This window comes from Zalophus californianus, chromosome 9 (genome assembly GCF_009762305.2).
Source record: "Zalophus californianus isolate mZalCal1 chromosome 9, mZalCal1.pri.v2, whole genome shotgun sequence".
Classification (NCBI taxonomy): domain Eukaryota; kingdom Metazoa; phylum Chordata; class Mammalia; order Carnivora; family Otariidae; genus Zalophus; species Zalophus californianus.
The window spans coordinates 101,846,527-101,872,834 of NC_045603.1; the positions used below are offsets into that span (position 1 = coordinate 101,846,527).

Consider the following 26,308-nt stretch of genomic DNA (forward strand, 5'->3'; position numbering starts at 1 on the left):
AAGACCAAGCGCACCAGGAGAAATGCAGCCGGGAGGAGATGCATCAGGCTGGGAGAGGTACCACAACTCTGAGACCCCCGCTAGCCTCAGGACAATGAGTGCAGACACGGCCCCCCGGAAACACAGACAGCAGGTGCCCCAGTGCGCTGCGGTCCTTCCCGCCGCTTCAGCGCACCCAGGCCTTTCCCACCCCAGCACCCTTGAAATAGGGGTTCCCTTCCGTAGGTCTTCACGTGGCTGTCACTTCAGAGAGGCCTTCGATGCCCACCCGCTCCGAAGAAGGCCGCCCAGCCACAGCCTAACAGGAGTGGCCAACTCCTGGAGAGCACCAGAGAGGGAGTGTTCAGGCATGGCCGGCCACCGATGGTCAGCCGCGTCATCACACAAACGCCGCTGTGCACGGTAGGAAGCGGGGACTGGGGCTTCCTTCCGGTCACATTCTATTTAGACCCTGAAACTTGACTTGCAGATTTTTTTTCCAACCATTTAAAAACATAAAAACCATTCTTAGCTTCCAAGCTATCCAAAAACAGGCAGCAGGCCGGATACGGCCAAACTGTGTTCTGATACATCATCCTGTTTAATTTTTGTCAAAGCGCTGACCACTTCCTGCTATTTTGTTTCTTTGCCTTTTCTCGTTGCTTCTTATCCGTCTTCCCTGCTAGAACGGAGGCTCTCTGAGAGCAAAGCCCCTGGCCATCTCCCTGGTTCCCTCAGCACCTAGAATAGTGCTTGGCACACGCCATGTGTTCAACCATGTCTGCTGGGAGCCGGAATGCCTGCTGTGCCGCATTGGGGGGCGGGCCCTACGGCCCTAGCAGCGACGCCCCTCCCAGCCCTGCCCCGCCCTCTCCCCCTCTCTCTTGGTTCCTGCTCCCCTTCCTTCCTTTCCTCAGTCCTGAGCTGTAGGCCCCTCTGTGAGGCCCGGGGCTACCCACAAGCCTGAGAGCCAAGAAACACTTCCCCTAAGGCCGCCTGTCCTCTCAGCTCCCAGAGCTAAGGATGAGGGAGCAGTGGTGCGCCGCTGAGCCAGCCCCCAGACCCAGAGGCTGACCAGCAAGGCCAGGCCTCCTGCTGAACGCCAAGGAAGGGACAAAAGGCGGGGGAAATGGAGCCTCAGGATAACCCCCTCCAAGGAAGGCCGGCACAAATGCTCTAACTTCTCAGCACGATGTAATGGGGCTTGTGGAGACAAAGCAGGAGCCGTCTCTTCCGGAGAAAAGGACTCCCTGGGAGAAGACCGGTCCCCAGTGTGAGGCAGGGCCACCAGACTCTGAACGTTGGTGCCCACATTCCTTTAACGTTCAAGCCCAACTCCCCTCCCTGCTCGAACATAGGCGCAAGCTACCATACTCAAGTGACTCGGTTTCCTGACAAGGAAAAATGTGCCAGTAGGCGGACAAGCACCGTCGTGACCGGGGCGTGGCGCTGCTCCCCGTGAATTAATCAAGCAGCCCTCGGGCTTATCCATCCCGCCTGTGGGTCAAGGGTTGAGCTGACGTTCTTCACGTGCCACGCTAGGAACCACATCCCCACCAGCCCCTGCCTGAACCTCTTGTTTTGACCACTCTTCAAATCCAGTGGGTTTTGTGTCCTTCTGTGGTTGATGAAGCACCTAATGCTCTGCGTCGACAACTGCAGTGCACACAGAAGCTCGTGCCGGAAGTCCCCCTACTCGGGCTCTGGCAAGGGATTTACGGGGCCGGAACGGCCGCCAAGACCCCGCACGCTGCCAGCCCGATGGCATGGGCTTGAACCTTACCCCGTGTTTGCAGGCACCCCCGAGCGCTCGCTACTGTCTTGGGAGGGACAGCGCTGGCCGGGCGGCGGCTCTCGGGGACTCCGAGTTCCTGCTCCCACGGACACGCTGCAGTGGATGCTCCCTGTCTGGCTCTCTTCACACGAGACTTTCAATTCCAGAAAAAGAAACCACTCACACGAAGGCCTTTGTGTAGGTAGCAGACTTTACTGAAGATTTGGGGAGACAAAGGGGGGTTACATAGCAAAAATACAAAAACTTGAAGTTGAATATCAGACATCCATGAGCTTAAAAATAAAAAGACCTTTAGTCATTCCCACCAACTGGGCTCCAGACTTCTACAAAGGTGCTGGGCCACCTCTCCCGTCCTCCCTCAGGAAGTAAACCAATCCCAATTCCAGACAGTCTCTTACTCACACTGCCGTAGCCCACCATTTGTTCCATTCTCCCTTTTGAGACCCTTCCCTGGGGCCTCTTTCCCCTCATGGGCCACAAAGTTATTTTCTCAGTTAAGAACACTTCCTTCCCCCCCACCCCACCCCCGTTTCTGAGACCTGAGGATGAAAGTCTAAGTGCTGTCTCTGCTGGACAGTTCCCACAAGAGTAAGAGCCTGGGGCCTCCTCATGGGCTCTGGGAGACAGCAGAGCTTGGGGTGTGTGTGTGTGTGTGTGTGTGCATGTGTGTGCATGAGTGTCTGAGTGTGAGCATGCGTGTGCATAAGTGTCTGAGTGTGTGTGTGTGTGAGAGTGTGAGGCATAGAAAGAGCAGAGTCAGGGCAGGTTTTAATAGCCCTAAGTTACCACCATTCACTGAGTGCTCACCGTGAGCTCAGGCTGTCACCTTTCTCCCAAAAGTCAAAGCCACTTTATTCCCATTTCCCAAGCGGGGTTCTGAAGGTCTGAGGGGGTGAGCTATTTGCACAAGATCGCATAACTTAGCAGCAGCCAATTCGGCTTCTTAAGAACGACTCCTATACCGCTTGAAGTCTTTGGGGGAAAGCTTCTTGCTTTCGTTTCTGGAGCTGACATACCAGATAAAGTAAGCAGGGGTCGGACACAGCAACCACTGGCTACACCCGACCCCGAGGTAAAACACACTGCTGCTCTATCTCACACCCCCTCTGTGCGGTTGGGCCCAGGTGAGCACTGCTGACCCCACAGAGCCCTGCACCAGGCCGAGCGCCGCGGGCCGTCAGGAGCCCCCTGCTGCCCCAGCCCTGCTTCTCTGAGCTGCCTGCCTCCTCCCTCCAGCCCGGTCAGCACCTGCCCACTGTCCTCCGAAACCTGTGGCGGGGGAGAGGAAGTAGGTGATGGACTAAGCACACACAGTCTGAGGGGCCCGAGCCATGGCCGCCCCTCGATCCTCACTCCACTGGCTTTAGTCCTGAAAGGGCAGAGATGGTATCTACACACACATGCACAGGTGCACGCACATGCACCCTAAAGTCCTTCTGTGTGGGGTGCTCACCCCACTCCATGGACGTTCACTGGTGGCCACTGAGGCAGTCTGCTCAGTCACTGTCAGACAAGCGGTCTGTTTCCACATCCCCATCTCAACCACGCCCCCCTGCTAACTCTAGACGTGTCAGCAGGGCAAACGGCTCCACCCTCACGGGGTCAGGGCCCTTACTCACCTCCCGGGCCCAAACCGCACGGATCACACTGCCTCGTCCACATGCACTCCTTCATCCACATGCGCTCCTTCAGCGCATGTTTACTGAGCACCTGCCACGTTCCAGACGTGGTGTTTAGTTTACAGAAAGTAACAGACCAAGGAAGCTACAGTCTGCACCCACAGACGCTGAGTCTAGGAGGAAAGACAGACTCAGGAGCAGACAATTACACATGCTTCTCTGTGGGCCCCAGCAGCCCCAGCGTCCATTTCTAAAAAAAATCAAAGATTAAAGATCAAAAAGACTTACTCCCTTGCTTCAAACGCTTCCAGGACCTCCCTTCACATGGAGTAAAACCCAAAGTCCTTGCCAAGCAAGGGGGTGCTGGGCTGGGGAGGGAGCTGAGTTCCTTGCCCTCCCCACTCGCCCCCGGGTCTGGACAGCTGGCCCGAGGCAGGACCTGCTCCGTCCCCCCGTACCTTAGGCCATACAGCTCTCACTCTCTGTGCCTGCCCCACACCCATACCTCCCTGCCTCTCCTCAGAATGCCTTCCCCCACCTTCCCCGGGCCTGTGAGTTTCCCCCAGTGACTCTCACATCAGCAGCCCTCTCTGCCTTGAAAGCACTTGTCACAGTCTACACGTCCTGTTACTTGCTCACTTAGTTTTCTTCCTCAATGAAACATAAGCTCCCCGAGGACCTCATCTGCCTGGGTCAGTGATATCTTCCCAGCGCCTGGCACAGAGCAGAAGTTAAGTAAATAGTTGCTAACTGAATGAATAAACACATTAATACTCTAAGCACGTTAATTCCCTTCTCTGTGCCCCATTTTCTGCATCTTTCCAATGGGGACAGCACAGCACCCACTGGCTGAGGATTGGAAGAGGTGACAGAGGTCCCTATGTCCTGGGTTACGAATGGAAGGCTTCTGCCACCCAAGGGCAGGCGTGACTAACCCCTCCGCATGAGAAGGGGTGACCGCACACTGGCCCTCGAAGCATGAGTAACAGTTCTCCAGCAGGAGAAAAAGGCAGGGCACGAATGGCCAAGAGAACATGTGGGGCCAAGGCCTAAAGGCAGGGAAGGGCACCCAGTTCAGAGGGTGCAGGGCAGTGCCAGACAAGCCCTCGAGAGCGGTGGGCCAGGTGGCCATGGGGGAAGGCATCTACACCTGCATTCCCCATGGCTGACTGGTCTAGAACTTACAGCTCTAAGTACATGACTTTCCACGAGGCTACTGAGGTCAGCTCCTGACGAGAAGGGAAAACGCACAGCTCACATCTGGCCCCGACATCTGCTCCGACTCATTCCCACCCGTAACGCAAAAGATCATCTCCTTAACTTGTGCATGTGTGCCATGGCCAAGAGGCTGTTCACACATCCTTCATGAGTACCTGCCTGAAGGCTCACTGTCAAGCCAGAAGGGTATGCATCATTCCCCTTATCCAAACAGCCCAAGGGGAGAGGCGAGGAGCGAGGGCGAGGGTTGTGACAGTGACCGGAGAGGGGCGGGGGAGCCTTACACAAACCCGCCCATGGACATGTGAGCACATGCCGTCTGCTCAGGGCCTCCCAGACCCCACGCCCACCTCCACAGCACGTCTTTTGATGAGAGCCAGCCCCCACATACAGTGGAGTTAGGCAACTTGGCACGAGGTCTAGCAGCAGTCCAGAGGCATTTGGTTAAAGTTGCTTTTTGATGAGAAGAGGCAGTCTTGGCCCGTGAGGGCAGGATACCGGATAGCTGGCTTCTTTTTCCCATCTGGAATGCTGGCCAGCCTTTGTCCCATCTGCTTATCTAAACACTGCCCATCCTCTAAGGGGCAGCCCCTCTCCATTGCAACCTCCTCCCTGGATCTTCCACACCCTGCTCTCTCCCATCTCTGAACTCCAGTTCCTGTGAGGATCAGCCAACCCCACTTAGGAGTTCTCTGATCTTTTTAGACTGCAAGCTCCTGCTATTAATAATAATGTATATTTATCGAACACATTTATGTGCTCAGCACTATTCTAGGCACTCTACATATACGAGGTAGGTACTCTTATTATACCCATTTTACAGATGGGGAAACTGAGGCACAGTGAAATTAAGTAACTTGCCCCAAGGCCACAAAGCTAGTCAGTGGCCAAGTGCCAGGATTTCAATCCTAGCTGTCTGCCTCAAGCCCTTGATCCTAACCACCATTCCATAAACACCTCCTAGATGCTGTCTTACTTTTCTATTCCCATATATCTCCCTGAGTGCTGGGCACAAAGTAAACACCTGTAGGTTGAATCTTCGTTCCCTTCTGCTCCAGGCTTCTGGAATTGTGGTTCCCATTAAGGGTGATATGAGGGCCACTAGATGGCAGCAAAGAGCCAGACCCAGGCCTCCCTGAGGGAGGGGAGGATAAACTAATTATAACATTTATTTAGTGCATCTTGCACCAGGCACTTAAAGACATTAGCTCTCTTTCTCACTACGTCCTTCTAAGGTAGGTGCTATTGCTCTCCCCTTTACGCAGAGCAAAGGACACCAAGGCTCAGACTGGTGGAGAAATTTGCCCAAGGTCAGACAGCCAGGAATACCAGGACTGAAGCCAGGACCACCAAAACCCTAAGCCCATACAGTTCTCCCAAGAGATAAACCAAGGAACCCTTCACTGCTTCCCTCGAGGTTCAGGGTGGGTTCCACACCCCTCCTCCATGCACAGGGCACACAGACACTACTACTCTGGGGGGGTGGGGGGAGTGGACAGCCTGGGCTGGCTCCAAGGCAGTCACCACCTAGCAGGCACCCTGGCTGGGAGGGAGCCCGAGGGAGGACTCACAGAACATCAGAACTGGGTGGTCTCAGAGACCACTGGTCCACTACAGGCCTCTGACCCACTTTCTGGGCCTTCACCCCCACAAAGGATGCTGCGTGACACCAGCCTTACCACCTAAACTCCACAGGCTGGACTCTGCACCGCCACTCCTGGCCTCCCTGCCTCAAGCTCCAGGCTATGCAATCCACTCCCACAGGGGAGGGATGAAAACTATCTAGAGAGTTCTGGCTGTGTGCCCTTCCAGCCTTCCTAATAACTATCACCTCCACACCTCAAACCCAAGCCCTGGGCTGGACCGAGCCTCCCTGTTCACTGTCCTGGGGCCAGGGCACCAGAGGTGGACAGGACACTGTGCACAAGTCCCTGCAGGGGCCTACGTGGGGATGCACAGAACAGGGCCCGAGAGCCTAGCCCCCGAGCCCAGCCCCCGGCCTCCCGGAGTGGCCAGCAGCTTGAGGGGCAGCCGAGAAGTCATCCCATCGGGAGCTTTGCATCTGGCGACATTCCTGGGTGAGTCCATGGGGGATCTCTGGGGTTGCTTCTGGCCTGCTCCCCAGTCTGCCCCCCTTCTCCCGCAGTCCCTCCCAAGGCTCAGACAGCCAGATCAGGTCCTCCGAAAATACACACCATCTTGGGTTTATTTGGGGTTGGGCATTGCAGGTTCAGTTTGTTCCTGGCTAGGAAGTTAGGACCTCTCGGCTCTCCTGGCAATTCAGGCCCCTGCAGATCCCCTCCCCGTGTCCCTGCACACACAAAGTCTCTTCCCCCCTCCCTGCTCCCTGAGTCTCTTATTCTTTCACCAGCCGGTAGATATGGTGCTGAGCCCCGTGCTCGCTGGCTGACACCTCAAAAACATATGCAATGCACAGCAGCGTCTCCTGCGTGTCTCTGTTGGTGACCACCTGCAGGGGATGAAAAAGATGGGAGTTAAAGCCCCAAACAAGGGCACGCCATTTGCTCGACCCACCGATCCCATCCCGCCGCACACCTGCAGCGCACCTGTCCCTAGCACACACACACACCTGCAGGATGGTGAAGTTCTCCAGCACGCTGTTCATCATGTACTTCTCGGGCAGGTGCTTCAGCTTGTGGATGAAATTGATCATGTACTCGCAGAGCGGCGATCGATGAATGCGGTATGAGTAGTGGCCGTTCTCATAGCGGGCATACTCTGTCTGCAGGACCCAGGGGGCAGCGGGGGCTTAGAATTTCTCTTGACCACTTCCAGCCCTGGCCCAACTCTCTGGGGAAGCTCCATGACCCACTCACTGTCCACCTCCTCCGTCAGTGACGGGCAGACCAGGTCGAGGAAGGGGGAGCTCAAGAACATAAGCGCACTGGCACAAGGCAAGATAGGACAGAGCGGTGCCGCAGTCCTGGCTGCACGCAGACACACGCTAACAGGCACAGTGAGTGCATCTGAACCACACCGCTGGGCTGCATCGATGTCCATCTCCCAGGTGCCAGTATGAAACTTTAGCTATGCACGATGTGGTTGGGTGCAGGGTACACAGGGTGACAACTGCACTGCATGTGAAGCCGTAATTATCTCAAAATAAACATTTAATTAAAAACAATTCAAAAAGCATTTTATAAACTACTATTGCTGCAGAGCGGGTTTCAGGCACGGGTGGGTTTCCACAGTCCCCAGATGACCACAGGGGTCACGGGGGCTGAGAAGCCCGGGGATGGGCACAGTCTCTTCCCTGGTACCAGCCTGGCATCTGGTTGTGTTGGACAGGAGGTGGTTACCAAGAACTGCCAGATGTATGAGGGGAAGAGCTGGCTCAGACAAATCCAGGGAAAGAGGTGGCGACAAGGATGAAGGGCACACTGAGGCACAGAAGGGCCTGGCCTAACAAACACGCGGGGGGCGGGGGGGGGCTCCTACCTCCACTTTCTCTACCACCTGCTTGCCGAAAGAGCAGACCTTGGTGGAACAAGTGATTATCATGTTCTCCGGACTCTCGTACTGACTGGAGACCCCGTAGAAGGAGCTGCCTTCATCCTCGATGTTGGTGTTGAGGTCTGCCTGGAGAAAGACACAGGGAAGACAAGCAGTGGACAAGTGAGTCAACAGGGGGCTTGCTGGGGGTGGAGTGGAGGAGAACCCTGGGGCCACTCCAGGTTCCAGGGCCAGGAAGACATCAGGAGGGCCTAAAAAGAACTGGGAGAGTAGGATCTTGGAAAGCTTCCATGCTTCTCCACACCCAGGCCGGGCATAATGTCAGGGTGTGGTGTCTCAACAATCAAAAAAGAGAACGTTGTCACCTGCATTAGTTGCAGGCCTCTGCTACCCATTTAGGCACCAACACGCCCAGCAGGTGCGACCCCCAACTTTGTCTTTAGGATTCAAGTTTTATAGTCTAAGGCTTTGCTCTTATTAAACTGCAAACATCTGAATCTATATCAGTCATTTCTATTTTAGTATGAATTTGTCAGATCCTTTCCAGAGTCAATTTTGATGGTGCAGTAAGCGTGGGAACAGAAAGCCAGAATGGGAGACGGGCGCAGGGGAGAGTAGGAGGGGGTGCTGAGACTCCTGTGTGTCTCATCCTCCAGTCCAGCTGGTCACTGGACCCTGCCAGGGCTCTTTTGGAAATGGCTCTGGGGGCTGGCCTCTCACCCATCTCTACGGCATTACTGAGTCCAGCCACCCTTGACCTTTTGACATCTCTGTTTCAGCTTCCAGACGAATCCCCCCCAATGCCAGTCTCCTTCCCTTTGGTTCATTCTCTAACTTCTCTGAGAGTTCTCTTCCAAAAACAAGTCTGACTGCATCCCTCCATGGTTAAAACGCTCTCACTGAGCCCCCTGCCGTAAGAGAACATGATGCTCACTCCCCAGCCTGGCTTGGGAGCCCCTGGTCCTCTAGATCAGCTTCTTGCTGTTCCCCAACACACATCTTTTCTTCCTCTGCTGACAGCAGAGCCTAAAGTACCTCCCACTGGATGTTGCATTGATTTGAAATTTTCCTCTCAGAAAAGGTGGGGTAAGACTCCCGATTTCAGGGGCGCCTGGGTGGCTCAGTTGTTAAGCGTCTGCCTTCGGCTCAGGTCATGATCCCAGGGTCCTGGGATCGAGCCCCACATCAGGCTCCCTGCTCAGCGGGAAGCCTGCTTCTCCCCCTCACACTCCCCTTGCTTGTGTTCCCTCTCTCGCTGTTTCTCTGTCAAATAAACAAATAGATAAAATCTTTAAAAAAAAAAAAAAAAAGACTCCCAATTTCACACACATCCCCCACAAGAGGGAAAGAGCAGGATCTCGGCTTCAGTTTGATCAGTGAGGCTCCCTGACCACAGGTCCAGCCCAACCCCACACAGCGGACAAGTGATGGGCCCTAGGTGTTCAGACTCCCACTCCAGCACTTAACTGAACCCAGCAGAGTTAAGGGAGAGAGAGGGAGACACTGGACAAGACAATTCAGTGCCTTGGCAGCTCTGAGGCTGCCATTTAGGTGTCCCCATCCCCAGAACTTAGGCCCCACATTGAATCACCCCATCTGAGCCAGGGGTGCTAACAGAGCAACTTAGCACTCAGAACAAATGCACAGATTTAAAAAGGCCTAGTCTGAGGGTGCGGCCTCTCCTCCCACCTACACAACTAGCCTGGAATCCCTGCCAGGCTGGACCCGCAGTGCAGCAGCCCTACAAGGCAGCAGAAGCTCTAGATGCAGCTAAAGAATCTGACACCAAGGACTCCTCTGCACAAAAATAAGGGGCTCCTCAGAACCCTGGAAGGTTCCGGCACCATTCAGAGCCGGGCACCAGGCAGTTCTATTACTGGCCATTAGGGGATGCTCAGTCATTATGTTTCTCTCCTTTGCGGAAAGAAGTTTTCCAAGAGCAAGAACATTCTCTGGACTGGTGGGGGCTGTTAAATGTCTTACAGCACAACAGAAATATTATGGAGCCACAAAAAATGTTGAGAAGGACCTGTGTTTACTATTGTGAATTGACTACCACAACTGTTATGTGGCGGGTGGCGGGGGGGAGCAGGTTAGGGAACACAATGAGGATGTTACTTTCATGATGAAGAAAAGAAAAGAGGCTGTTTTCATGTTGACTAGAATGACACAGGTTTCGTGCACTCTGCGATGGTTTTAACGAGGCCACCCGGAAGACAGGAAACCAAGGAATTACAGCTACATTCAAGTCGGGGCTCAGCCTCCGAAAACAAGCAGCAGTGTTGTAAACACACCGCATCCCAGCCCCGGCTGGCCTCCGCCCCCACCCTGGGGCGGGGACGGAGCTGGGCAAGCAGTGGGTGCCCCTGAGTCCCGGCCGGGGTGTACCAGGCCTCGCTGGGCTGGGAATGAAGGGCAGGTGGGAGTGGCACAAGGCCTTACAGTCAAGTATAAGGGACCAAAATCCAGCTCTCCGTCCTTTTCCCCTGCTAAGTCACATGCTCCTCCTAGGAGACCAAGTTTGCCAGACTGCTTTAAAAAGGAACAGTTTGCTCAAAGTATGCTGCAGCTAGAAGCACGGGGCAGAAGCGTGAAAATAAGCTGGCAGGAAGCCGGGCTGCCTGGGAAGGGCAGGCACCTGAACACAGGGTGGGGGTGGGGGGGTGCTGGCCGAGCAGCAAGGCCCGGGCATAAAATGATGGCTCTCAAATGACAGCCGCTGCCGGGGTCCTGTTGAGTAAGGGCGCACTTGCATAGCCCCTACCACAGGCCCCACTATGTGCCTACTGCTTTCTCTTAAATCCACTCTTTCCTTAAGCCCATGCTAAGCAAGGTTATCCATGAAATCAGTCAGGGATTCTATTTTTTCTGTGATAATAACTGCAAAACTATTAAAGAAGATATTTGTTCGTATGCCACCTAAAAGAACGCTGTGCACCAGGGTGAGGCAGGACTGGCCCAATCCCTCCCGGGTTCTTCCCGGCGCACAAAGGTCACAGCTGCCTAGCACCCCACAGCGCCCTGGACATGCCATGCCCTTCATCACCTTGTGCTGCCAGAATCCGTTCAGATGGCCTTGGCCCCTTCCAGATGGCAAGCACCCTGCCAGAAAGGACTAAGCTCTCCCAGGGCTCGGGCCATGCCTAGGGTGAGGTGGGCCGGTCTCGAAGGCTGCCTGCTGTTCAACCTCTCAGCTTTGGGTGGCGCTGGGTGAGAAGAGAGGTGAGCCCCGCATCACCACACAAACAGGTCTTGGTCCTAGCCTCCCACTCACCTGGCCCTTCCATCCCTCAGTCACCCACTTATCCTGCCCCAGCCCAGCACGGTCAAGGGGAGTGGGGCCCAAAGAGGCTGAGACATTGTCTCTGCCGTCAAGGAATTCCTAACTGGTGGGACAGCAAGTAGCATAAACGCGATGGTGTTTGAGTGGTGGAGAGAGAGGAGCACAGAGATAAGGAGGCAGTGGGAGAAAGATAAACTTCCCGCAAATGACCATCCAAAGTTGGCCCCAGGGCCGGCCCAGTGGCTGCACGGCACCAAGCCAGGAGATGCAGCTGGCGACACACACAGCCCCGCCCAGCACCTCATCTCGTCCTCGGTGCCCCATCCTCCTACTACCCCATCCCTCACCCGCAGCCACACTTCACACACTTCCCGTCCACCCCGGCACCTCTCACTCTAACGCGCTTGGCTTCTCTTTCTCAGCCGAAGAGGAAGGCTGCCCGCCCCCCGCCCTCCTGCCCTCCGAATGCCCCCACGCTCTCCTCCCTCCACCCTATTCATAGCGGTGGTGCGGGTGGGCAGCCCAGGCAGGGCCTGGAACAGGTGTGGGGGATCGGGTGACTGACAGATGAGCCGAGACAGCCGCAGCCCTGGAGTGGGGGCCGGAGGGGCTCAGATTCATTGTCAGGTGCTGGTATGTGCCTGGGAGAAATGTCAGGGCCCAAAGGGAGCAGCTGGGATGGGGGCTCGTCTGAGGTACCCTCCTCCCTCCAAAGCCTCAGCTCACCTCTGCCCAGCATTTTCAATTTGCAGACTGGTGTTAACAATCCTGTGTCCAAGAGCCCCCTCTCCCCTTCCCCGAGGACAGAGGTGGCCCCAGCTGGTCCCACATGTTGTGGAGAAGGAGGGAGAGACTTCAGCTTCTCAGTCCCCCCTCCAGACCCCGCATGTCGCATCCAACAGAGCACAGCCTCACAACTCAACCCTTCGGGCACCCCGAAGCCAGCCCCAGGGGAAATGATTTGTCCAGGCAGCCAGAAGCCTAAGAACTACAACCACAATCCCATCAAAGAACAGCAACTTTCACTGGGGATGGGCTAGTAGGCTGGGTTGGGGACATCAAATCTCTCCTCCCACTCCATGAGGGTCCTGGTCAATGCCCCAGCGCGCACGCTCAAGGCCTGGGCTAGGAAAGAAGGGAAGACTTCGGGGGAGGCGGCTTTGTTTCCATGTCTGAGCAGCTTTCCTTTCTAACGGTGTGCGGCGAGCCTCACAACAGCTGATGGCAGGGGAAGGAGTGGCCAGGCCAGGGCGGAGAAGAGGGTTCCAGATGGCTGGGAACACCAGAGCTGGCTGTGAGGACCCCATGGCTGACCAAAAGGCTCATGCTTAGCAAACAGGAGCATTTCTTTTCTCCCCCATCACAGATTTGTACTTCCCTAGAGCCTCTGCCCTCCCCACACAGGAGGGACCAGATGACTGCCAAGGAGCCCTGGGCGCCGACATGCCCCCATCTCTGATTTCATGTGTCCTCTCCCTGACCAAGTGTCTGGTCTTCAGAGAGGGCTTGGCTCTAGGGGCTCAAGCAAGGGGCAGGGGCACCTCAGAGTCCTCAGAGACACAGCCTCCTGCAGGTCCTCAAGAACAAAACTGCTGATGGTTCAGACAGAGAAACGGGCCCAGAGAAGCGGAGATGCGCTCAGGCCACAGCTCTCGAGCGGTAGAGCAGAGACAAGAGAGCCTCTACGTCCCAGCTGGAGCGCACTGCTGCCCCCCTGCTCTCCCAGGACACACCAGGAGGGCCCCACCTGTAGCCCACCATGCTCTCCTATATCTGTATACCTGTTATTGCCCCAGGACCCTGAGATCTGCTCCAGATCCTCCCACTTGGAATGTGAGCTCCTGGAAGACAAGGGCCATGTTGCGTCCACACAGCAGGGGCCCGTGGGCTGTGCACACGGGCAGAGCGCAGAGGCCACATGGGGAACCAGCCTGACCAATTTTCTCAGCACCAACTGTCCCCTCCCTTCCCTTCTCCCATCCATCAGTACCTCCAACCTCCCTGAAAACATCAGAAGGAAGGAGGGGATGTGGGCTATAAGTAAGGTTGGAGAGGAACATTGTGATTCCTTTTCCCTACCTGCCCACTGTCACCTCCAGGCAGGACAATCCTCCTCATTTTCTGGAAGGCAAGTCTGGGCTCTAGAAAACCCAAGAAGCCCAACCAGCCGACTCTACGCTAGATGCACCGTTCGGTCTGCCATCACCACACTATCACTATTCCTCGGGGCCTTGTGGATCCTTTCTTAGGCAATCCGGAGCCTTCTCCAACAGGAGCAGGGGGAGCTCAGGACCCTGCTTGAAGGGCACCCTAGGCACTCTGTAAGGTCGGACAGTTCCATGTTCTGGTTCCAAGCACGCACCCTAGAGACACACTGAGTGTGAATCCCCATTCTGCTGCTATGAACTGGGTGACCCTGGCAAGTCATTTCACCACTCTGTGCCTCAGTTTCCCCTCTAAAGAATGAGGCTGTCAACTGAACCTGCCTTCGGTGTTGCAGCAAGCATGAGACATGCTGATACGTATCAAGTGACTAACAGGGCCTGATATAGCCTTCCACAGAATGCCCTGACCTATTTCACTAACATGTATATCACAAGAACGACCAAAGGAAAGAGGCTTACCCTGGCTGGGTGTCTCAAAGCCAGGCCCTTGCTTACTCCATGCTTCAGTGTCCCCCCGCTTTGTGAAATGGGAAGCCTAGGATGGTCCTCATCTGGATGGTGGCTAGAAGAATACAGAATAGTACTACTGACTAAAAGAAGGCAGCAGCAGGCGTCTAGGTGGCTCAGTTGGTTAAGCAACTGCCTTCGGCTCAGGTCATGATCCTGGAGTCCCGGGATCGAGTCCCACATCAGGCTCCCTGCTCAGCAGGGAGTCTGTTTCTCCCTCTGACCCTCTTCCCTCTCGTGCTATCTCTCATTCTCTCTCTCAAATAAATAAATAAAATCTTAAAAAGAAAAGAAAAGAAGGAAGCAGTGAAAAAGGCCCCAAATTCACCATCCCCCCCGCCCAAGTACTGTTCCCACAAACGCCTCTTGCCAACCAGGCCTTCCTTCTGATCCGAAATTGCAACCCAGTGCTGAGAAAGAGTCACAAATCACCTCCCCCAAGCTCCTTCTTCCACATCAAGGCTAAGCCTGGACTGGCTTGGAGGCCTGGGGGAAGGAGCACTCAAGAGAGGGTGCGGGCATCCCCAAAGAAAAGGCCAGGAGCCTCCTTAGACGCGCAGCAGGAAACGGGAGCTATGGCTGCCGGCCACCGCACCGGGGCTAACAGCTACCCACAGCAGCGCCTCTGAGTTCCAACTTCCATGTCCAGGGCTGAAAGGGAGAGTAGGAAGAGGAAACGGGAGAGTGAAGTGGGTTCAGCCCCTCCTGAAAAAAGGGAGAAAGACATCCTACCCCATACATCACACTCTAAGGCCAACCTCTCTGGCTGAGGTCCTGAGGAGGCTGACGCACCTGCCTGACCTAAACTAGAACAGCCTCCTCCTCACTTCCAGTCTGGACGGTTGATTGATCCAGCTCAGGACAACTCTGGCCGTATCCTGCCTGTTCAAAAACCTTCAGTGATTCCTCATTACCTAAAGAGAAGGGATGGCAAATATGTCGCAAATGTGCCACTAGCTGCCCCCACTGCTACACCCATGGCAGTCATCACGAGTCAATCCAGAACCTTCTCCCTCTAGATCTTCTCAACCCAGCATGCCAAACAAGGACTACCAATCTGCGAGAGGTGACACTCCAGTTAAAACTGCTTTCCAGGACATCTGGTTAAAATGGGAGACTGACCATACAAGTTCATTTTTTCCCCTTCCAGGGAACCAACTAGAAATGATAGCAAAGAACTTTTTTTTAATGTGCTACATCATAAAGACGAAGCAAATGGAAGCAAAACCAAACTGGCAAGAGAGTTCCACAAATTCAAGAAGACTAAAGTCTGACCAGAGCTAGAAGGAACTCAGTCGGGCAAAGGAAGCAAATGGAATCACAGCCTCAAAGTGCCTGCAGAGGGCTTAGAGATAAGTGAGCCGGCATGCTTGAGAGAAGCCCTGAGGGGCTCAGGCCTGGAGGGGCCAGGACAGTGCGGGCAGGAAAGGCACAGGCTTCACACAAGAAAATAACTGAAAGGCCCTACCAAGAGTGGTCAGGCCTCCAGGCCTACCTCTTCCACCCTTCAGCAGAAGACCCAGAAATAATCACCAGAAATTAAACAGGAGGGCTTCAGGTTTCAGGGAGCCTGGGCAGGTCAAAGAGGGGGAGAGAGAATTGAGTGAAAGCTGCCATAAGAAATGCTTGGATCCCCAGCCCTCCTCACTGCCCCATGCCTTGGATGCAATGACCAAGTATATCCCTTCTGGGGGCGCAATTCAAGGAATCTTCTCTGGAGAAACTAAACCACCTCAAGGGGGAAAAAAAAAAAACTCTAATAAACACACTGACATTCATTGGTTCCCTCAAAAAAACCAGATGGCTCCTCAACCCCAAGCACCTTAAAGTGAAGCCCTCCAGGTGACAAGTCCTACCTTGTACACAGAGCTTTCAATCACTATTAAATATGGACATGGCACAAACAACAAAGGAAAGAATCCATCAGACGTCATCAAAATGAAAACCTTCTATGCTTCAAAGGATACTATCAAGAATGTGAGAAGAGCTGACAGACTGGGAGATGGTATCTCCAAACCACACATCTAATAAGGGACTTCTATCTATAATATATAAGCTCATATAATATAAAAGCTCATAAGCTTTTATTATGGAATAAAAGACAACCCAATTTAAAAATCAGCAAAGGAGCTCAACAGACCTTCATCCAAAGAAGATATACAAGTGACCAATAAGCACAGGGAAATGCAAATCAAAACCACAAAGAATTCCACTTCATACCCACTAGGATGGGTATAATCAGAAAATATCAATTGTAAGCAGGGATATGGAGAATCAGGGACCCTCATATAACTTCTAGTGAAAATGTAATAGGGTGCAGCCACTTTGGAGAACGGTCTGGTAGTTCCTCAAAAAGGCAAAGAGCTGCCGTATGACTCAGTAATTCCATACCTAAGTGTCTCACCAAGAAACATGAAAACCTATGGCCACACAAAAACTTGTATATGAAGTCCACAGCAGCATTTTTCATACAAGGTGGAAACCCAAAAGTCCACCAGCTGATGAATGGATAAACAAAATTTGGTATATCCATGCAATGGAGTATTACTGGGCCATAAAATGGAATAAAGTTCTGATTCATGCTATAATACAGCTGAACCTTGAACACATTGCATTAAGCGAAAGAAGCCAATCACAAGAGACCACATATTGTACGGCTTCATTTATATGAAATGTGCAGAAAGACAAAGCTACAGTGACACCATTGGTGATGGCCTAAGGCTGAGGAAGTGGGCATAGGAGGTGGTAGCTAAAGGGTGTGAGGCTTATTCTGGAGGTGATGAAAATGTTCTAAAATCGATTGGTTGCACAACTCTGTGAATATACTGAAACACTGAACTGTACACTTTAAGTCAATGAATTATATGGTAGGTGAATTATAGAACAATAAAGCTGTTAAAAAAAATATGGACCAAAAAAATATGGCCAAAGATTATACTGTCAGACATCAAAACAGAAAAAAAAAAGGATGAAAAGGAAACAAAGACAAAGAAGGGAACAGAAGAAACTTTAAAAAATGATTCTTACTTCATATCCCCAGAAAGATAAGAAAAAAATTGTAGTCATGAAACAAAATCAGGATGTAATCAAAGAACAAGAAGGAACTCTTAAAAATTAAAGACATCATGGTCAAAGTTCAATATTCAGTAGAAGGTGGGGCAGAGAATGCCACCATATTCCACTAATCTAATCCACCACTAACTGTACCATGATCTTCTGAACCACTAAAAAAGAAAAATGCCATCAACTTAACTATGAATACACTAGCAACTGAAAGACTCATCCATCTTCTTCTATAGTCATAGAACCCTAATTTTATTCAGAATGGCAGTTTACTCAACTAAAAGAGTACATTTCCCTGGCTCTTTTGCAGCTAGGTGCAACCATACAACATAATTGTTGTGTGTGACTTCCAAGAAAGCTCCATAGAGGGAATGAAGTTGGCTTCCTCCTTCCTGATGCCTGGAGTATAAATATGATGGCTGGAACTCCAGAAGCCATGACCTTGCGGGCAGAAGCCATGCACTATGTATGGTAGATAACTGAGGAGGAGACAGATTTCTGGTGATTTCAAGGAGCTGCTGGACCAGCCTTGGACAGTCTACCTCCAGACTTACTTTACATGAAAGAAAAATAAACTACTTATTTATGCCACTGCTACACTGGGTTTTATGTAATATGTACTCAGATACACTCAACCAATTCAGAAGAATTAGAAGATAAAGTTAAGGAAATCTCCAAGAAAATGAGTTGGAAAATCAACAACGAAATTGTAAAAATCACAGAGAGTAAGCCTAGGATATACAACATAAGACTAATAGGGGTTCTTGGATAAGAACACAGAGCCAACAGAGGGAAAGAAATAACATAAGTAAATTTCCCCAAATTGAGAAATATTAATCTCACAATTCAAAGTGCCTGGATGAAAAAATCAGAAAGTAAAAACACACATATCCTAAAGCTCATCTGTGTGAAACTTAAGAACCTAAGGGATAGAAAGGAAATGCAAAATTTTCAGAGAAAATAAACAAAAACAAAACAAAAAACAAAAACCCAAGTGACATAACAAAGGACAGAGAATTAGAATGTAATCATACTACTCGTGTTTGAAGACAATGGAGCAATGTGCTGAAAAATGATTCTTGAAAATCATTGCTGGGAAAATGATTCGTGACTTAGATTCTATCCCCAAACTATCACCAAGTACAAAACAACAGGCAAAGACTTGAAGCACACATTTTTCCTTTGGGAGGTACTAGAGAATGCTTTCCAGCAAAATAAGCAGGGACCCCAGAGAGAGAGAAATATGAGATCTAGAAAACCATAGTTTCCATACAGGAGAAAAGTAAAAGCAGGCTCCAGATGACAACCACAGAGCAGGTCGAGAATAACCTCAGACTGGAGCAGAACAGAGGCATGCGGGAGGAGAATCTCCAGGAGAAAGGGGGAACTGATGAATGATTTGATGGGTGTGAGCATTTGGGGAAAAACTTTTTTTTTTTTTAAGATTTTATTTATCTGACAGGGAGAGAGACAGAGAGAGAGGGAACACAAGCAGGGGGAGTGGGAGAGGGAGAAGCAGGCTTCCTGCCGAGCAGGGAGCCTGACTTGGGGCTCAATCCCAGGACCCCGGGATCATGACCTGAGCCGAAGGCAGACGCTTAACGACTGAGCCACCCAGGCGCCCCATGGGGAAAAACTTCTTAAAAAAAATTTATATGATGGTTATGATGGAACAATACATAAAATTTTAATAGGATTATTTAGAAACACGCTAGTAAGAAAGCCATTTACTTGTAGGAAAAAACAAAAAAGTTGTACAAGAAATAAAATGTAATTATAATACATAATTACATACTAAGCATAATTCTTGGCTCTCTGGCGGTCAATCTGCATGGTCAAAAAAACAAACATTTTATTGCTTTTATTAAATTATACAAGTTACTAGATATGATAGGATTGAGATGACAAGGGGAAAAGTGATATAACACCACTAAGGTTTTTCTATAGTACCAGAACAAGTACATAATGTCTCTGTGGTGATATCAAGGTATAGCGAGACAAGGGTATGACTTTGAACTAAGGAGATAAGACCCAGAACAAACAGCAGAAATTTACATTGATTGCTTCTGGGGATTGGGATTGGGGCTGGGGTGGAGTGAGACAAAAATCTGATGCTTCTCATTATAAGCCTCTTGGTATTAATTAATAATATAACTTAATATCCATTGATTTAAAAATAAATTACCTATTTTTCATCCCAGGATAAAACAAAGATTTTGTATGAGGAGGACCTTCAGGATCTGACTCCCCGTTCCAGGTTTATTTTCCGTTATTCCCTGTCACATACCCGTACCTATGGCTTTCCCCTCTGGAGCCCACTTCCTTATGCTTCTTCCCCCAGGCTGTAGCAGCCCCTCCCGGACTGTGCCTGATAGATCCTGCCCATCCGTAAAGGCCCAGTCCGACTCCCTTTTGCTCGCACAGCAAGACTACAGAGTCCAAAAACCAAGCACCTTAAAGCTCAGGAGCCCCAAGTCTCAGTTCCAGCACTGTCTCTTCTGGAGATCACCAGGCTCATGGGAGGTTTGATGATAAGGACGGACAGCCAGGCTGGAGGGTCCTAGCTAGGGGCCCGGAAGCCACCGGGAATTATAAATAAAATGCTTCTGAAATTGTTCAGAGGCTCCAACCAACACGCAAGAAGGCCTTGCTGCACTTCCCCGCTGCTGGCTAAGGGTGCACTTGTCCTACTCTCTTCCCTGCACCCCTTTTCTGTGTGTACTGGGCCCCTGGAAGGCAAGCCCCCAGAGCAGGTCCTACATCTACTGGTCTTAGAGAAGATGTTTCAAAAGCAGGGAGCTCTCCTCACATAGCACCCACCCAGGGGTGAGGCAGGGAAGGCAGCAGAGGCTAAGCCTATGGGCTGAGCTGTCTGGGAAGCTGGGTGCGTGTTTCTCTTGGGGTGAGCTATCTTAATCCTAGAGCCCACTTCTACAAGCCCTGCCCAACCCAACAGCTGCCCTACTCAAGCCCTGAAGCGAATTCTGGACTTGGCATTCAGAGTCCACGTGGGCTCTTTGCCTACCCCTCCTTCAGTGTCCCCTGAGGTCTTTTTCCAGTACTATAGGCCCCTTGAGGCTGCACTTCCTGCCCAGACACGGCTGCCATCACCACCTCTCAGAAAAGGGCCTTCCTCACCAGCTCGGCTTTCAGGCAGCACGGGCCGGCTCCTCGTCTCAGCCTCCCGCCTGTGTGGGGCCGTTTTGTGCTTGCACCGCCCTCTGCACTAGCCCTGCCCTCCCCGGGGTTTCTACTCGTGGAAAGGGCACCTGATGCCCACTCTTCTTTTCTCATTATCATCAGCGTATACCAGGGATTGGAAGGAAGAGTTTATCAAAGGGCTTACCCAGAATTTCACAAGAAAAAAGGCATTGGAAGGTCCCCGTTCAAAGAGCTCCTTGAGTCCCCCCTTTTTCTCTGGGAATTTGTCATAGATCTGGCGGATGTCCACGGCTTCGAGGTAGGGGTCACTGTAGCTTGGGCTGGACTGGCCGATGTGCACAAACAGGTGCTTGTTGTACTGTGGAGAGAAGAGAACAGCTGGATTGAGAGTCAGGTGCAAGGTAGCAGGGCAGACAGAGCAGACCAGAGCTCAGAGCACAGCCGTGTGACCTGGAGCAAGTAACTTCACCGCTCTGGGCCTCAGTTTCCCAACTGGTAAAATGGAGACAGGAAAGGGATCCAATGTAAAGCAAAGTCAACACGCATAAAGCCTCTGGGGCTGTGCCTGCACCTAGCAGGTTATTGGGATCACTGCAGTTATTGGGATCATTCTCAGTCCTGGCTGTGTCACTGAATATCATTATGCAAGTCATTTTCTACCTTCGGGCCTCTCTTATCTCATCTGTGATGTCAGACCACTGACCTACATAAGGTGTTTTCAGATGTGCTCCACCCCGCAGATGGGGGCTGGGCTGCCTGTGCCCCTCACAGGCACCTGGCTACACCCAAAGAATGTCTACTTTGTTGTACACACTGGGCTTCTGAGTAAGAGTTGGATTAATGGCTCCTCAGCTGAAAAAACAAGTTTGAAAACATCAGAGTGAAATGGTCTGTCAAGTCCCCCGGGTTCTAGTGCCGTATGCGCCCTGCCTCCTCCAGCTCCATCTCCTCTGACCTTTCCAGGTGACGCTGGTCCCCCAGGACACAGACAAGGAAGGGGACCGGGTGGGGGTGGGGCTCTGCTCTCTGCTGGCATCCCCAGGATGTGGGTCAGACACAGAAGTCTCCTCAGAGCCACGGGGGAAAGGATGGAGCAGGGGGGAGCGCTGGGGGATAGGGCAAAGCACAGGGAGGGAAGAGTCCAGGTCAGGGAGGGAGCAGCAGAGGGAGAGGCCAAGAGTACTGGGATGGACAAAGAAACCAGGAGAGGGAGCCAGGGGAAGAGGGGAGGCGAGGAGGCAGAGTGAGGAAAGAAGAGGGAGGGGTGGACAAAGGAAAGGAAAGGGGGAGGGAGGGCCAGTCTGGGAAGGAAGAGAGATCTAAATGAAACCCAAAAGTGGAGTGGGGCGGAAGGCCAGGGCGGGAAGCCAGAAGCAGGTGGGGAAAGAGCTGAACACACCGGAGCGGGAGCCTCCAGGAATGGGGGCGGGTAAGCGAGCTGGCCAGGCCCAGGCCAGGACCTACCGTATCAGGGTCCTGCTGCTGTTCCAGGAAGGCAGAGAACTCCAACATCCAGAGCTTGGAGCTGGCCACACTGCGGCCCTGCCACGGGGGTGCCGGGGGCGCTGAGGGCGACGGGGTGGGTCCTGCAGGAGACTCAAACCCTGCACACAGCGGGAGAGGCACATGGGGAGCGGTCCACACACGGCCTCCCTGCAGACAGTCTCTGCGAGGATCCCAGGCCCAGCAGTGAGACCCCGAGCTGGCTAGATCTCCTGCCTCCCCAAAGTAGACCTCTCAGCAGGGGTGGTGGAGAGGAGCACTTGGCCTGGTACCAGCCAGTCCCCTTGGGCCCCTGGAAAGAACTGTAGTCAGGGGAAAGTGGAAGCTGGATGGGGGGCCAGGATGCCAATGGGACTGAGAGCTTCCTGAACAGCACCACTAGGTTCTTGTCGAGGAGCTTCTGGTCCAGTCAGATAACCAGGCACAGCGACTGCTACAGTGACATAAGCCCCGTGAGAACAGGAAGGTTCCTGATCTGTTCACTGCGGTCTCTTCAGCCCCTACAACAGTGCCTGGCTCAGAACAGGCCTTCCCTACAAGTTTGCTAATAAAGGAAGTAAGGAACGTGGTAAGAATTGACAAGGTATGCACTTGGGGGTGGACAGGGAAGGTTTCTCCAAAGAAGGCAATGCTTGAAGGAAGCAGCAAGCACAAGCAGGAGGCAGGAGATGAAGACAGGGAAAGGACACTCAAAGCAGAGCACAGGGCAGAGGCAAAGGGAAGGGGCTGTGAGAAGCTCAGGGGGTTTGGAAGCTAGGTCTTCGGCGGAGCTGGCGAGCAGGTGAGTTTGTGCCATGGCAGGAAACAAAGGTAAAGAGAGGGGTCCAGGGTGGGGCTAGGCTAAGTAAGCAGCATGAATTTGAGCCTGAGCGTTTGGGAGTGACAGAGGATTTTAAGCAGGGCAGTGGAATGATCAGACCTGCGTTTCTGGAAGGTCCTACCCAATATGAAGGAAGGACTAGGCAGGGAAGGAGGCCGTCAGAAGAATGGTCCTGGGGATGTTTTCCCAGGGAAAAAATGAAGGATTGATTGAAAGCAGTGTAGCAGAGGGAAGAGTAAGGGACAGAGGAGGCACAAGAAGGGAGCAAAATCCCGGGCCCTGGTGCCTGACGGGATGTGAGAGAGCAGAGCGGTAGAATTCCAGAGGCCTTCCTTCCAGGCCAGGAGGAGACTGGAGGCCCGCGTGCTAAGGCAGGTAACTCAGGAGCACTCGAGGAAGGAGACGGAGAAGAAACAGAGGGGTGGGCGGAGGGCCATGCTGGACACGTGAGCCGTGCTTAATGCCCCAGCTGAATCACTTCATCTGTTCAAGCACTGCTCACCGAGGAAGGGTTAGGGTGTGCAGCCACAACTGGATACACGGAAGACGCAGACCAGTCATTCATAGACACTGCCCCCCTCAACCCCAGATACTGGCAATAAAGTGTCAAGTGCTAGATGGGGGCGCAGAGCGCTAAGGGCGCCTCAACTGGGCAGGGGCAGGGAAGAGAAGCTTGCAGGTGGACGGGAAGCCTGAGCTGAAGCCCAGAGGCAGGGTGAGTGGGGGCACGGAGGGAAGGAGGGAGAGGGGAGAGGCTGAGTCACCGAGGAGAGCCATGCAAGTCCTACTACAGACTTCAGATTGTATCCAGAAGGCACCAGGGGGCCAGGAAAAGATGTTAAGCCTAGGAACCACAGGTTGGGATGGATGCTTTATGAAGGTCACTGGGGTGAATCGCAGGGTGAAGAGGGGAGGCAAGGTAAAACGGGGGACAGGTCAGGAGGCTACTGCAGTCATGCAGGCCAGAGTAGGAGGGCCTGAACCAAGACAGGGGCCAGTGAGAGGAGGGGATAGACAGCAGGACGGACTGCTCGGGGCTGGGAGAGAGCAGCAGTCAGGACCCCAGGTGGGGAGCGTGCTGCTCTCGGAGCAGGACAAGCCAGGCAGAAGGTCGGCAGAGTCATTCCCCAGGCCAGAAAAGGTGGTTACGGGTGAGAATCCTCCCTGCCCTGCAGAGAGGAAGGCGGTAACGGGCCTTATGGGAAAGAAGCAAGTGTGCCCTGAGCAGTGAGGAGGGACACCCACGCTCCACGCCTCCACCCAGGAGTGCTCCCTCTGCTAACCAGCAGCTCTAGGTCAGAAAGCTGTGCTCTCCTTGGACCTCCCATTTTGAAGGAGGGGATTACAGTGTCCCCAAGAGGGGGGCCATTCCAAGAGCCAAGCTGTTGCGAACACCCGTGCAGCATACGGGGGTGGCCAGCTGGAACAGGCACTCCCCTTTGAACTGCGTGCACCCAGGAAGGCCCTGAGCCCAAGCTGGAAGCAGGTCAGGCAGCCCAAGCGGCACGAGGGGCCTGGTGTAGCGCAGAGGTGTGCGTGGTAGGGGCAAGGAATGGGGTAGAGCCAGGAGACTGGGATGTCTGGTCTGAGCACGTGCCAGGGCCGCAACTAAGAGGGCCATGAGATGTCCAGTTGTCGGGGGGCCTGGGACCCTGGGGGGTGGGGGGGAAGGGGCTGCAGGCGTGCGAGGCACAAGGGAGCCGCGCACTGCCAACACACCTGGCAGAGGCAGCGAAGGCTGGACAGCGTAGGTTTGCTGAGAGAACGGTTTCACACTGTGGGAGACAGGAGAAAGGAGGTGTAAGCCTTAGGGCAGGGGGCAGCCCAAGAGCCTCCAGCACTGTCCAATGCTGTGTGTGTGGCTGGTCCTGGTGGTCTGGCCATCAGTGGCCTTGGGGGGCTCTGGCCATCTGCTCCCTCCCTTGCCAAGTCCGTAAGGTTTCATGGATGACCCAGAGAAGCAGCGTTGTCTATTGGGAAAATCCACTCCTCCCTCTCTTCCTTCCCTCCCCTCCTCCCTCCTGCCCTGGCCAGCCAGAGGTCAGCTTCCTAGCCTCCCTTCTCTTGGGGTCCCAAGCTCTGGCCCTGCTTCACCATGGACAGACTGGCGTTTCAGCAAATGCCACCCCAGGGGGTCCACACTGCAGACTGAGCTGTTGCCTGCGAGCAGGAGAGCTCAACCCCAAAGCCCCAGCCCCTCCTGAAAGGCTGACCCCAGGCTGCAGCCCTGTCCCAGACTGGGAGCCAGGCTCCACAGCACAAGTTTATGGGCTCAAGTTCAGTTTGGTAGCAGGCCATACTCACTCATGGGATGTTCCGGCTTGGCCCGGCAAGGCTCCTTGCCAAAACTGAGGAGGCAAAAAGCGCAGAGTCAGCCCAGCCCCATGCACGGGGGCCGTGATGTGGGGGGGCCAGGCAGGGGCCTCAGCTGGAAGGCAGGGCTGGGGGCCTGGACCCCGTGGGTGGTAAGGAGAGAGAGTTAGCGCTACTATCCAGTACTAAATGTGTTTCGAGGAGCTCTAGTCTCTGGACCTGCTCTGCTGAGAAGGTTCTCCGGGGTTTGGAATCACGGCAGCGATAGTCCTCCCTCAGAAGCCCACAGTGCGTAGCAGCACAGAAGGCCTGACAGTCCCAGATTTAAGAAACCTATTTAGTTCTAAGTGTCCCAAACTTCCTTACACAGAATCACTTTGTGTCATTATCTAGGTAATACCCTGACGGACTAGTGGTCTCTGGAACACACTCTGAAAACTGCTGGAGAGGCTCACTGAACATGGGGCCAGTCACTGTCCCTTCCCCATGCGCCTAAGGCAGTGCTGTGGGTGCATCATGAAGACCCATTTAGTCCCTACAGCCAAGACAACCCTGTGAGGACACAGCCTTTCCAGACCGTTGTGAAAGTGTCACTAAGCTGGCCACGGTCAAGAAACTTAAAATCCGAACAAGAGCCTGTTCCTGAACACCAGCTCTCTGACTGGAAGGCGAGCAGGGCTGGGTGCCTGGGGGAGGGCCGAGTGGTGGAGGGCTGCTCAGGGGTGCGCTGGCGCTGCCCCAAAGCCTCAGACTTCAGCCCGCATCCCGGGATGTCAGCCCCCTCGTCTCTCAACTGGGCCAAGTGCAGAGCTACTCAGTCAGTCAGCTAGTGGGGGCGGCTCTGCCCCCTGTGGAAGGTCTGCTGTGTCACTAGCAAGGCCCCCGCGGAGGCAGGGCCAGTGCCGGCAGAGCTGTGCCTCAGCATGGCCCCTCGGCCCTTGGTCCCTCCTTCCCCCGGCTCTCCAGGCCTGGGAGGACTTGAGAGAGAAATGGGGCCCGGCCAGTGCCCCCGGCTCCTCAGGAGGGGGAGGAGAGAGGAGGAGGAGCTGGCGTGGCCTCTGACTCTAAGCAGCCCCACTTACCCCTGAGACTGCTGGGTGGCCTGGGCCCCGGGCGAGGGCCATTTTACTGTGGAAGGCTGTGGCGGAGATGGCCTGGGCGGGCGACATGGGAGCCATGCTCTGCAGGGCCTTGTCCTTAGCTGCCTGGTCCTGGGAAGACATTGGAAGGGAGGGCCTCAGCAGTGGTCACCATAGCAGGTGCGGGCGAGGCGGGGTCCGGGCTTGTGCTCAGGGAAGCTGTCCCACCGCCAGTGGCCAGAGGCCTGGACAAGGCCCTGGGGGACCAGGCTGATGCCCATGCAGTGCTAAGAACTTGGCTTGTGACTGAGCACAGGTCACTCGGTTC

At 53.6% G+C, this 26,308-nt stretch overlaps 1 protein-coding gene across 6 annotated transcripts in view; it reads right to left on the reverse strand.

Annotated features, from left to right (window-relative positions):
• Window positions 1–1,944: 1,944 nt before the first annotated feature.
• The window catches only part of TEAD4 (TEA domain transcription factor 4), a 66,609-nt gene continuing 42,245 nt past the window's right edge, over window positions 1,945–26,308 (reverse strand). For 5 of the 6 annotated variants that reach the window (XM_027595157.2, XM_027595160.2, XM_027595163.2 and 2 more), the window contains 8 exons: window positions 25,984–26,112; window positions 24,893–24,936; window positions 24,308–24,363; window positions 21,730–21,869; window positions 20,450–20,623; window positions 8,071–8,211; window positions 7,202–7,354; window positions 1,945–7,081 (listed from right to left, as the gene is read on the reverse strand). In XM_027595157.2, coding sequence (XP_027450958.1) covers window positions 6,968–7,081; window positions 7,202–7,354; window positions 8,071–8,211; window positions 20,450–20,623; window positions 21,730–21,869; window positions 24,308–24,363; window positions 24,893–24,936; window positions 25,984–26,112 — 951 coding nt within the window. In that variant the 3' untranslated portion in view covers window positions 1,945–6,967. The remainder of the gene's footprint in view (window positions 7,082–7,201; window positions 7,355–8,070; window positions 8,212–20,449; window positions 20,624–21,729; window positions 21,870–24,307; window positions 24,364–24,892; window positions 24,937–25,983; window positions 26,113–26,308) is intronic. The other variant, XM_027595159.2, reaches the window with a different exon arrangement.